At 34.9% G+C, this 13647-nt stretch overlaps 1 protein-coding gene across 3 annotated transcripts in view; it reads left to right on the top strand.

The window, feature by feature from the left end:
* NBEA (neurobeachin) overlaps positions 1-13647 on the top strand; it is a 464261-nt gene that overhangs the window by 164479 nt on the left and 286135 nt on the right. For all 3 annotated transcript variants that reach the window (XM_030449922.1, XM_030449935.1, XM_030449928.1), the window contains one exon: positions 9626-10064. In XM_030449922.1, the coding sequence (XP_030305782.1) occupies positions 9626-10064 (439 nt within the window). The remainder of the gene's footprint in view (positions 1-9625; positions 10065-13647) is intronic.

The following is a 13647-nucleotide window of genomic DNA, read 5'->3' as shown; positions in this document are numbered from 1 at the left end:
TGTAACAAAAGAAGGAAAAAAGTTTAAGAAGAAATTGAGGCAGCCATGTAAACTAACCAAAATATTTCAGATAAAACATTTTTTAAGAACTGTATATTATACTGTTGTCTGTTGTACTTGTTTTACCTCAAGCTCAGGTAAAATATAGTTTTGTATTTAAAACAGTTCAATAGATCTATAGTAAAGTGAGAGAAGGATTAAGAAAAAAAAAGTTTTTTGGCTTTAGAAACACATTATTCAGTAAAGGAAACATTATCTGCAGCTAGTTATTTTATTTGTTGATATCATTACATCCTTCAGTGTTTTAGCTCTATGAGGTCTCAGCCTCTTACACCTAACTGCTTCATTCATTAAAGAATGTTTCTGCTTTTTATATTCTGAACCTAGTTCCTTGGTACTGAACAATATTAGCAGGAAGTGAAAATAAAAAAAAACCCTGAGACACTGTCAGAAAAGTCTAAAACTCAAAACCTATTTTATTGATTCAAGAACCTTTTGTTTCATTGGCAAAGACAATAGAATTTGGTTTAGTTATCTGACATGCTTTCAGATGGTGGCAGCAAGCATGAAATATTGTAATATTATTTCATATTTTAGGGTATTTTAACATACAATAGATTGGTTTAATCGAGCATTTAAAAGTAAAAGCACATTTTAAAACAAAATCCTGTTTATTAAAAAATCAGTTGTTACATGGAAGTAAATCCTCTAGATTTTATTCATTCAACGTGACACTGAATGCATGTCAAGGATTCATTCTATGTCATCCCCATGGTATTATTGTTTTTAGAATGGTATAAAACTTCTTTGGGCCACATCTCGTAATGAAGGAAGGAAGATTGGTGGCTTGAAAGCATTCTGGTTTTTATAGATGGAATCTAATTACCTGACCAGGAAACTTGCAGGGGAAGGGGAAGATTAGGAGGAGGTATATTGCCAGTATTTAAGTAAAACAGTGATTTTATTCTTTTTGATGCTTCTTTATTATTATTGTTGTTATTATTATTATTATTATTATTATTATTATTATTATTTACATGGAACAATAACTTAGTTAAAAATATTTAAGCCTTTGTGAGACCGTATTTGTTTCAGGCAGATTTTAGTCTGTGGTTGGTGTGTGCTTCTTACCAGCAACTACAGCTGGTTTCAAGTGCAGGCTATACAGAAATTTTAAACATCATTGTACTTGATAAGAAACTTTATATTCTTATCATATACAGTGTTGACTTTTGCCTCGTTTCTTGATGATGTTATACCTGCAATATAGTATTGAAATAAAAAACTTTTAAATATGTTTTGCAGGGAAATATATACTACTTTTAATTACAAATGTTTGCAGATGGTACAATAAAAATTTAATGTTTCTTTTACTGTTAATCAAATATTGTTCACAAGCCATGTGCTACAATTAGAAAAAGGACACACTCAGGAATGAAAAAAGTAGACTGTGCCCATGACTGCCATTTAACAATAAAAAAGTTTATTTCTGTGTAAAATTCTGTACATCTGTATTTTTCTTTTCTTTCTAAGCTGATTCATGGTGAGAAGTGTATCTCTGCACATATTACTCCTTGTCATAAGTTTATCACAAGTGCTTGAGTTCCTTTTGCCAGGTTCTGATGACTTTAGTGCTGGTGTACTTCCAAAAATAGTCTGTAAATAGTCAGCCAAATCAGAACTGGCAAAATGGAAAGAAAGCTCCCTGTCTTTTCAGTTTAGGCCATATGCAGTATTGTTCTTTGGAGTAATTTATTATTTTTGTCTCAAGGAAAATAGCAGATCAGATCTGTTCTCTTGCATCTGAAAGATGTCTGAGAAACACAATTCTTCAAAAGTAAACTTTGTGACTTGCTTCTTTCTGTTCAAAATAATGAAGAATTAGAATGAGTTAAATTTTTGGTATGTCACATGGCTCCATTTCTAGGCATTTGTGGAGATTTAAAAATGGAGATTTTAAACCAATAATTATTTAAATGGAAGAGCCTGTCAAGTGGTCCAAAAAGTTGCCTGGTCTACAGACATTTTGATTAATCAGATTTCTTCAAGCAGGTTTGATGAAGAGAAATTCTTCAAAATAGTTAAAATTTGGAGGTGTAGTAAAGATGGGAATAGCATTAAATATGTGTTTGCCAAAAGGGGAGAGTTATTTTCACCTGACTAGTCAAAGACAATAGCAACATTCTTTATGATTCTCAGTGTCTCTGTGACTTGTGGATATGGCAGTGTGACCAAAACCTCTGTATTAGTAGATTCTCAGATTCTGTCTCAAAAGCAGCAGTCATATGTGGGTTGTGCTTTCTGGAAAATATCTGTAGTGAATCAATTTCTGAGCTAGGCATCCTAGGTCCCTTTCTTATCTGTGGAAAGAAGTTTGGGGACATTTATGGGACAATTTATGTAGCTTCCTTCAGAGATATACTTAAAGGGGAGATAAATTGGACACTAGAAATCCCCGTTTCTTGCCATTTGCTATAGATGTCATTGTAAACCTCTGCCTTGGTCAGACTAATCATGAATCCTTTGACTAGGTTAAGCTGAACTCCAGACAAAAAAATTTGGTTTATGACAAAAACTGGCATAAAATTCTCAGGCACTTGATCCAGTCTAATGACATTATGTACCTTAGTAGTATCCCCATCCAATAGCTATAATTTCTTATATCCATGCCATCCTCTCCATTCATAGAGCCATCCTCTCCTTTTTGAGTGCTACATGGATATGGTCTGAAAGTGGGAACTTTATCTAAAAAATTACATAATATCTTCAACCTAATTATTGTCAGGCATGTTCCCTTTGTACCTGGGAAATAGTAAATCTGAGCGATGTCTTTGTCCCTCCAAGCCTCCTTATTTCCTCTCTGCCTACTGACCAGTATGCAAGCCCACTAATCTGCACCTTCCTGCAGATCTTGCACTTCTCTACACTGAAATTCATAAAATTCCTGTTAGCCCACTTCTCCAGTCTGTCTAGGTCATCCTGGAGGGTGGCTCTCCTTTCTGTGTGAATACAGTGTCATGGATGATTGTTGTGAGAGTCATAAAATCCAAATTCTCTTGAATTTCTGCCTGATGCTCAAAATTGTCATATTATTTTTCTGTTGAAATATATGCTGACTATTCCAACTGCCTCTGAGAGTACCTACAGTTTGAAGATCATGTAACAGTAATAAATATGTCTTGATCCAATATATATTGCCCTTCACAAGCTACTTATAGCATCAGTGGAGAGGTTTTTTACTCATGTGTTTCATTATTACTTTATCGATCATGTATGCATGAAGCAGTTGGGTTTTCTTTTTGTAAAATAACATTTATTTTCATTTGTAGAAATTACAGATGTTTTAACAGTTCTTTGATATTTGAAAGTAATCTAAGTTTTATCTTATCTATGCAAAATACTTTGTGCTTCACTGTTAACTTTTGTGGCTGGATGGTGTAGCCTAGGGTACAGATTACATTGGTTATTACTTTTGCAAGAAATGTCTAATCACAAAAACATCATTCTCAAAGTGGTTTAGAAATATAAATATTCTCATAGATAATTACCAACTAATATTTTCTTTTTTAATATTATTATGTGTTTTCTGAGCTTACAGAAAACAAATATTAAAAATAAATTAAAAACTAGAAACTGATAAAAACTAAGGAAATTAATGTAGAAACAATGCATATTACCATATTGTTCCTAACATGTATTCAGATATTTTGTTTAAATGTAAACAAATGGCTTTATACTCTGAAACTGACATTTCCTTATTGCAACTTTTCATTTAAAATTTGTTTTATTCTAAGTCTTTTTCAGTTAATCCTTTGGTAAAGCATTGCTGACATTTGGTTTGGGAACAAAGTAGTCAACTAGACTGATGTACAGATCTTATCTATCAAGCACTGAGTGAAAGAGGTTTGATTAGACTCAAACAATAAGAGTTTTGACAAAATTGAGTAAGTGGAAGCAATTTCCAGAGAGCAAAAAAGAGAAGACAATTACAAGAAGACATCCAGATGCAAAATAAATAAATAAATAGGTGGCTAATAACTCTGTTGTCTGCCACACAGACTTTTCATCATTTCCCAGACTTGATTTCCCCACCATAAGTCTCTCTCAGTCCGTTTCTCGCCCATTTCAGAGCCAGTGTATTTTTCAGGTTCCATTGCTACATCCTTCCTCCTCACAAATCTGTTCTGATTAAAGGGGAAGTGCCAACTCTCTGCCTTAAATCTCTTTCAAGATCTGTGCCCCTCCAATTGACAAGCCACCCCAGAGTCTTTCGTATCTGACCTTTCCCTGTCCCCAGGGCTCCGTTGAGCTCCCCCTGCCCTCAGCCCTACCTTGGAGCTCTGGCATCTCCCCACTCGAGGCTTTCTCTCTTCCCACACAGATGCTGCTGTGGCATTCCCCTTCCACCTCTTTATATGCTCAGTTACTGCTGCTGTGTTAGCCAGACAGAAGTGCACTGAGACTGTATAAATTTCCATTGTGGCTCCAGTCTTGGTTACTCCTTTCAATATACGCTTAAATCAGACCCATCTTACTCTGATTCTGTCCCCATACTTCATTTCTCCTCTCAGTTTAATTGTGCTCATGCTCATATATGGAAACAAGTTGACTGATGTTGCTAGGAAAATTTTTTTTCATTTGCTCTTTATAGCCTAGACCTTAAGAATTGTTTTGTTGATTCTGCCACCTGTAGAAAAAGCGGTAATATCACTGCCTGGTTGGACTGAAAGCATTTCCTGCTTGTAGTTTACCGTCCCTGAAAGTTTGTTGAATACTTCAAAGGGGTCTATAAAAGGCAGCTAATAAGGTTATTATCAATATCTTAAGATAGTTATACAGAAACAGTGTAGTAAGGATATCGAGGTCCTGGAGCGGGTCCAAAGGAGGGCAACCAGGCTGGTGAAAGGACTCGAGCACAGACCCTATGAGGAGAGGCTGAGGGAGCTGGGGCTGTTCAGCCTGGAGAAGAGGAGGCTCAGGGGAGACCTCATCACTCTCTACAACTCCCTGAAAGGAGGTTGTAGCCAGGTGGGGGTTGGTCTCTTTTCCCAGATGACTTTCAACAAGACAAGAGGACACGGTCTTAAGTTGTGCCAGGGGAAGTTTAGGTTGGATATTAGAAAGAATTTCTTTACCGAGAAGGTGATCAGACATTGGAATGGGCTGCCCAGGGAAGTAGTGGATTCTCCATCCCTGGAGATATTTAAAAAGAGACTGGATGTGGCACTCAGTGCCAGGGTCTGGTAACTGCAGCAGTAGTGGATCAAGGGTTGGACTCGATGATGTCTGAGGTCCCTTCCAACCCAGCCAATTCTATGATTCTATGACTGCGTAAGGTGGCAGCAACTCCTAAATCAAGATTTCACCACACCTTCCATTGCCAAATGTTGCTATATTGTTTGCAGCAGAGATTTTACAGTGATTTGGGCTAGTGACTTTCAAATAAATTTTCAACCAAATTGTATGAAATTAAAAATAATATTTATCAATCTTTTATACTCTTGATTACATGAATATACACACAATTTTTCCATTTTTTTTAGTATATAAATATTTAAGGATGAAAAAAGACCATAGAACTTTACAGACAATTTTTCCATTTTTATAGTAAATAAATGTTAAAAGCAGATTTTTGTGGTGGATTTTTTTTTTGTTTGTTTGTTTGTTGGTTTTTTTGGGTTTTGTTTTTTGTTTGGGTTTCTTTCTTTGTTTTTTAATAAAGGCAAAAATATATATGCTTACCACAGACTTGAAATCTCTCATTATTTAGGTAATAAATATGAGGGGTTTTCATATTTTTAGGCATTTGGAAGTAGTGCTAGAACTATTTAGGTAACTCAGTAGGTTAAAACAATTACAATACACTCCATAAATCACAAGCAACCAAGATATTTTAAGGAAGGAGTGTGACAGATGAGGTCACTAGATATACAGTATGTCATTTAGTTAACTTAAGCCCATATTTTTCCCATAATGTAGTAGATGAACTCATTAGTTACAATGAAAAACAGTAAGAAGGAGGCATCTGGCTGCCAACTGCCTGTTTGACAGGGTTAAGATCGCTGGATCTGGTAATGGGCTTTGTCTACTTACATGGCCTTGTGCTGCAGGAAACTGATGAGGTTTGCTGCAAATTTACAGGCTTACTGTCAAAATGTTATAACATAGACAGGTGCAATCTGTTATATTTTTGCTTCTGTTCATGTTTATTGTTTTGCTAAGGTGAGGTTAGTATTTTGGGTTTTTATAAAAGCAGCTGCATTACCAGGTTAAGGTGTTTAGTAAATAACATTATGAATCAGTGTTCAGTACTGATTCTTTAGTCCTAAACTCTGAAAGCTGCAGAAGTGCTATTACACCATATAAATTAAAATCAAATAAAACATGTGGACATGCAGTATGGTAACTGAAACTGGTTGGGCTTTGTGACCCATACTTAGGAGTTTATAATTTACTTAAAACACCATGACTAATAATGCTGATCAATAAGGTCTTATAATCTTCTCAGACATATTACTGCATAGAATAGTGTACTTATTTGAGAGACAATCATTAATCAGTTTTAGCTGTTCTGAATTTATTTCCCTTTGATTTACAAAAAGTAAATTGGACCTTACTCATTTAGCTTGACTGATGTTTAAAAATGAGAGTTAAAGCATAGGATGTAGGTAGTTTTTAGAGATTAGATTTTAGAAATTATTATTGTGCAGACCTAAGCTTAATTTACTCATTGTAGTGTATTCATATTTATACTGGAGACAAGATTAGGAAAGTAAAGATACATGTCTGGTTCCAGTAGAAATGAATCATCCATACACTTACCTGTGTATAGAATTTTGATTTTTTTTCCTAAATAATTCCGATTAGTATTATGTATTGTATCATGTATCATATCTAAATTCTTTATCCACTGATTCAACTTTTCGAATCACGAATCCTCTTAGCATTTAATTCTCCTTTCATAGCAAAGGATTACAAGGCACCTGCAGAATAATTAAACACAGTCCCATTTAGAGTCTTGATATTAGTTCTGACTTTTGAATTTGCTACTCTGACTGGAGGGCTATTCCACAACCTTAATTCCATAGTGGTGGCTGTCAGTTCTCAATCTAAATGTGTTCCTATTGAGTTTGCACTCAGTTTTTCATCCCAACACTTCCATTTAGCTTTTTCTGCAATTTGCATCCTGAGAATACATGTAAAACACCTATTGTATGCTATCTCAGTAATAGTTTGGCCAGGCTATATTAAAATTTTAAATGACATTACACTCATGGTAGTTTTCCTCAGTCTGATGTTTTTTCTTTGGAAACTATCTGGTAGCTTCTTCTTAACCAGTTTCTTTTCCCACTGGCTATTAATTTCCAGGTTCTTCTGGCTAAATTATTATCTGTTTTAACAACCCAACCTTTCTGAATTTTATTACATTGGCTGTTATTTTTCTTTGAGAAATAAGTATGTAAAAAGCTTTTAGCAAAGCTGTTTTGTAATCTATCTTCTCCTGTTCCATTGCTATGTTTTATTCCAAAATAAACCCTGAAATCTTGTTTACTGTCAAAGGCTTGTAGCTGTCCAGATCATTTCTCTACCTTTCTTAAAAAGAGAAACCATACATGGTTTTCTGCAGCCATATGTTGCTATCTCCACTTACCTGTTTGGCAAATGTACTTTCTACTAGACCAGTAATGTCACAGACTGTTTCTTTCCTAATTGGTCTGGAATCAGTCCATTCCCATGATTGTAATACATTAAAGTCTTTCTTTTGGTATTTAAATTTCCACAGCCTCATTTCCATTAGCTTTTCTCTGTTTAGTTTTGTGTTTGGCATTGTTGTTCTTAATGAAAATTCAGGTTAGGTGTACTATAACTTCACCATATAGTGAACTGTCTTCTGTTTTCAGTGTCCCCTTTTCATTTACATAATAATGGAGCCTTATGCTCTTTGACTTACCATACATTACAAGGACAACAATCTGCTTGACTGGCAGTCCAGTCCTACTCTTCCCTTCTGTAGAGAAGTGTTGCCTTTGTATGGAATGAAGTATAAGAAGACAAAAAAGCAGAAAATTCATTAGGATCATTCTGTGGATCAGATGTCCTTCTGTACCAAATATAGGCGGTACTAAGTAGATACTGATTTTTTTTTTTTTTACTTCCTGACCTGGCAGATGCTGAGTCCATTTTATGCAGCTCATAAATCCCATTCCTACTTCCTGCTCCACAAAGCAGGGCTCATATCTATTCGATAAGATGTGTTTAAAGCACTTAGGAGAAAGAGAAGGAAGTGGCTTCAGCATTTATGGCTGTTAGAAGAGAACAATACTCCTTGTAATGACTTATTCTCTTTATTTATTTTTATTTTTAAAAGCCTCTTCTGTTACATCTTTATCTGTTTGTTAATGCTTGTACACATAAAGAGGTTTACACTGCTCTTTGTTCAAACACATAAATAATCTTATACAGATTATTTTATGTGCAAATGCATACAGGGACACTTATTCCTGTGTGGTGAAATATGTTGATATTTTAAACCTGACCGTATCAAACAATTGGTGATAAGCTTTATGATTGTTACTGAAGTTATATTGTTGAAGAACATTTTGTTTGGAATTGTCAGAAAGGAAGAGCTACATCTAATTATGTTGTAAAATATTTTCCATATCTAAACTGCTGTATCAGAATCATCAAAAAATAAACAAAAAAAATTTATTCCTATTTCATATATAGGCCAGGTAAATTTTATAATCAAGGCAAGTGATCCAGTGACAATAGGAAGTTTGAAAATAAATAATAAAAATCAGTTTGAATGCAAACTTTTTGTCATTAAAAATAGCCACATTCTTTCACTCTAAAGAAATGGAAGCAAAAAGATGAACATGGAAGTTAGGCATGACACTAGATAACTTTCCACTCAGCATAGCAAATTATTCTTATTTAATGAAATTATTTTGTCTGTGTCACTGAAATGATTAACAGAGGCATGTTTTTCTCCATTACAAGGTGTTGCAGTGTTCACTTTATTCTGAAAATGTTCCAGACCTAACAGATTTTACCTGCCCATCTCTACAAAGCTATATTTATTTTGTTCTTATTTCTTGCCTGAAAGAATTAGAGAATTTTATCTTCTGTGGAAAGGAGGAAGCACGTTAAAGGATCAACATTAACACCTCTTTTATGGATAAATAAATTGTGAATGTAAGCTTGATATTTGGTGACAGCAATAGAAAGACTACATTTGATAGTCATTCTAAAGTGTAAGGGATTGCATTTTTCTTATCCAGTAGTCTCACAGATCATACAGATATGCAGTCAATAGGTTTTCATTTTAGTGTTAGGCTTTTTTTTGTCAGTAATCTACCATTTGGTTACTGGGCAAGTAGTGGGCTGTAATTTCTAAATGTCACTGTCACATAATGCAACTTTGGGCTCCTTCTTCAGAGCCTTTCTAATATGCCAAACAGCTGCTGAAAGCAAAATGTTTTGTCTGTAAAATGAGTCTTGAAGGTTTAAACTACTAGGATTTGTGGGCTTTTTTGCATTTCTATCTTGTAAAGCCTTATGATCATTTTTTTAGGAAAAAAAATCAAAGTTTTAAAGATTCTTCATCATCTCTATTTCATTGCAGAGACACCAACTGTGTTCCCAGAAAATATCAAAGATAAAGAAACACCGACACCAGTTGAAGATCTTCAGCTGGAAAGCTCTATTCCTCATACAGATTCTGGGATTGGAGATGAACAGATGCCCAGTATTTTGAATGGGACAGACTTGGAGACCAGTACAGGCCCTGATGCTATGAGTGAGCTCTTGTCTACTTTGTCTTCAGAAGTGAAGAAGTCTCAGGAGAGCTTAACAGAAAGCCCCAGTGAGATCCTGAAACCTGCATCATCAATATCCAGTATCAGCCAAAGTAAAGGAATCAATGTCAAGGAAATACTGAAAAGTCTTGTGGCAGCCCCTGTTGAAATTGCAGAATGTGGTCCGGATCCAATCCCTTACCCAGATCCTGCACTGAAGAGAGAAGCTCAAGCGATTCTTCCCATGCAGTTCCACTCATTTGACAGGTATATAGCTTGATTCATTATTTTATATTGATGTAATTAAGGAGTCTGAGGGTTTTTTTTTTTTAAACATGGCTACTCTTCTCTTAGTTTGGATTAGGCTATGTTAATACACAGCTGCATTATTTCTCCTTTTCTTTGTCACCATAGCAGACTGTATAGTATAGACAAAAGCAATTCACCTTGTTTTTCTGTCAGCAGGGAATAAAACTCTACAAGGTACTTGGAAAGGAAGCCTGTTGTAAATAAATGTTTTTGCAATAAAATCTTTTGTGTTTTAAAACAGCATTCTAATGAGGAGTAGGGGTTCTATCTGCTGATATAGAACAGACTGTGCAGAAATTCAACTGAATATTCTTTCAAAGGCTTAAATCTTAATTGGATCCATCATTGCACTATTTTCTGGGGCTCAAATACCTCAACCATGGAAAATTATTTGCATGGTCATGGTGGAAACCAGTTTCCTTTTAGGTCTTTAAATAGCAAATACAGTCAAAAGTTAGTGTTTAAAAAGAAACTGCTGACACTTTCTACAGAGTCCTTTCTTTCTCCTTTTAGGATGTGGGTTTCAAGCTTCTAATGAAAATACTTTTCCCTAGATGACCAATTCATCTTGGACATTTAGTTAGACTTAGTTATCCTTAACAAAGAAGTTGTGATAAGAAGTGCAATTGAACAGTCTCCCAGAAGAAGGAAGAATCCATTGAAGAATTCAGAGAATCCCTGAATCTATTGAAGGTTCAATTTTAACCTGTGCAAAGGCCTAACTCTTATTAGGGCTGATGTGGTTAAATTTTCCAGTATAAGAAAAACCCTGCAGTTTTTTCATAAGAATGTTTTTAAAAAGTAAAAATGGATTCAAGGCCTAACTCAAAGATATGGTAAAACATGTCCCAAAATTTTAAGCAAAGTTGTTCATCATGCAGGCACAAGACCTAAAATGCTAGAGGAAATAGAAAATTAAGCAAGAAAACAACTGTGTTGTGATTTATGAGAAAAATCCATCTGTGTTGCCAGAAAAACTGCAACTGTCAGAAGTGTCTTCATTAAAGTCTGAAGAAAGCCAAAATGCAATCAATATTTTCAGCATTATGTAAACAGTGAAATGCAAGAACATACCTGAAAATTGTAGAATAAAATTAAAAAAGCACTTTTTCAGTATGAATTCCATAGAAAAGCTGATCCCTTTTTGCCTGTATATACATAGGCTGCTTTCCTAAAGTAATTCAATAAACAGTCAGATAGCATCTGTTGAAACAAAGAAGATTGGATCAACAGAGGAAAAGTGATATGTGCTTCAAAAACAATTAATATATCCCTTTCTAACATAAGGCCATGCCAGAGAAAGCTCATTTAGCAACTGTTTCATTAGGAGGATATTTTTCGTGCATCAGTCTGCATGGTTTGATTTTAGAGTGTTTTCAAAGTGAAGTGAAAAATATTTTTTTTTTCTATATAGTTAAGAAGTTTTCCTTATCCTTTCTGAGGAACCATCGTGATACAAAGGGCATTCTTTTATATTAAGCAGTACAAAACTTTGTGCTGCATACAGATGTGCTAGCACCTAACTGTGACCACTAGAAGGTTACTTATTGAACATGCTTGATTGAATTTCTACCTGGGTCAGATAAGAAAAATGCTTCATTCAGATAGCTGTTAATTCAGAAGATGCTAAATACTGAAACTTAAATGGAGTGTATCACCTCATGGGATGCCTTTGTCATAGTTAGAGGGAACTTAACTTCAAGATAATTAAAGAGCTGAGGTTTTTTCTGGATTTCTAAATTACAGCTTTATAGGAAAGTGATAGAAACTCTATAGGGCTGTAATAGGTTGGTTAAAACCTGTATTTAGTGTCAGCAGCATGATGAGACATTTCTTGCAGCAATGTGACTGTTTATTTTGAACTTCATTATTTGAAGCTGAAAATACAGAATTAGGGAATTATTTGAGAGGTGTCCAAAGCTTGGGGATTTTTATAGGCATTCAATACCTCTTAAGTTCACTTAGGAGCAAGAGGGTTTAGTGTTTTAGTTTTTCCCTATCCTGTTACCCCCTTGACCAAGTTGTGATTTCATGGTTTTCTGTACAAAGTGTACAGCTGTGTTTGTATCTTGATAGCATGCTCATCCACTGCCAGCCCTTGGCATTGCTTAGTCCTTCACCAGAAAAAGTATTAACAGTTGAAGTTTAGACAAAAGAAGACCCATTTATATAGCTTCTGTAAGAATATTATTTTCTCTTAAATAGATCACCTGCTACCTGATTTTGGTGAGCAAGTGAGAACCAACAACTATGAAGGTAAAACTTGTAGGCCCAGGCAGGTCCTAGCAGATCAGAAAGAGTTAAATTCTTTCCTCCAACTGAATGGATGTTACTGAACTGTGGACATCTTGATTAAAATTCTCATCAGTATTATTTTTAGCCCGTAAGACCTCAACTGTCTGGCTGCATCTCATGGCTGCACTACTGAATGATAACCACTGTGCAGTTTACTCACATTTTGCAAGTACTTACTTGACTGCTGAAGCAAAGGATGGGTGTTGATATTGCTTTTCTTTTTGAAATTAAAAAGGAGAAACATATTGAGATCCTGACCCTATAACTTTTCATGGAGGGTGACACATTAGGGGAAAAAAGCTAGAAGAGTATATTGAAATAATATTAAATTTAAATATTAAAATTAATTAAATTATTAATTAGAGAAAACAATGTGAATTTTTGCATACAGTGGTTTTTGAACATTTTGTGTTGCCTGTAGGATCCCAATTACTGCAAAACTGAAAAAAATCACAGCGTGGTTGTTCTTCCATACTTGCTCATGTAACCATGATTGTGTTTGTTTATATAAAATAACAATTAAATAATATTTGCTGAATAGTTTTTAAAAGCTAACATTATGCCTATGGACTGTATTTTGGAAGGATCTTCTTCTGTTGCTGTCGTTTATACAGCTTTTGGTACTTCACTGAGCAGTCTGGCTATTGGTCATGTTTCTTCCCTCAAGGGAAAAGAGTGAGCAATGAAGTGTATTGTTTGCAGGTTTTATTTGTTTCAGTTTTTATAAAATATACACAGTGATTCTGGATTTGCAAGCAAATCAAGGTCAGAGATAAGTGTTTTTCACTTTAACCAAAAGGTATTCACAGTCCTTGTGAGGCTAGACTTTTTTTTATTTTGTTTTTTGTTTTGATGGCTGAGTGCTTTGTAAAAGAACAGTTGAGGTAATGAGGAATTTGTAGAATGTAACAGCATCTTTGTTTTAAAGGTATTTCTTTGACTGTAATCACTGATCTTCCATGCAGGTAAACACCATAAAAAGAAAACTCCTAGACATAGAACTGAAGCTAAGAGTTTTGTCATTTAATACAATGCATTTTGCACTGCTTGTTATTTTAACTGTACATTGCTGCTGTGTCACGGGAGTCGCTGTGCAATGGGCTGGAGTGGGTTCTGCCGGCGAATTTGCGCAGTTATAAATGAAACATAAAAGCAGGGAATGTGCCCACCGTGTTTTATCAAACAGGACTGGTGTGCAGCTAATGTATGCAGCAGTTCAAGTGCTATCGAATGTAAATGATGAGGT

This window comes from Calypte anna, chromosome 1 (assembly GCF_003957555.1).
Source record: "Calypte anna isolate BGI_N300 chromosome 1, bCalAnn1_v1.p, whole genome shotgun sequence".
Classification (NCBI taxonomy): domain Eukaryota; kingdom Metazoa; phylum Chordata; class Aves; order Apodiformes; family Trochilidae; genus Calypte; species Calypte anna.
The sequence above is the reverse complement of the archived record's forward strand: the minus strand, read 5'-3'. Positions and strand labels throughout refer to the sequence as shown.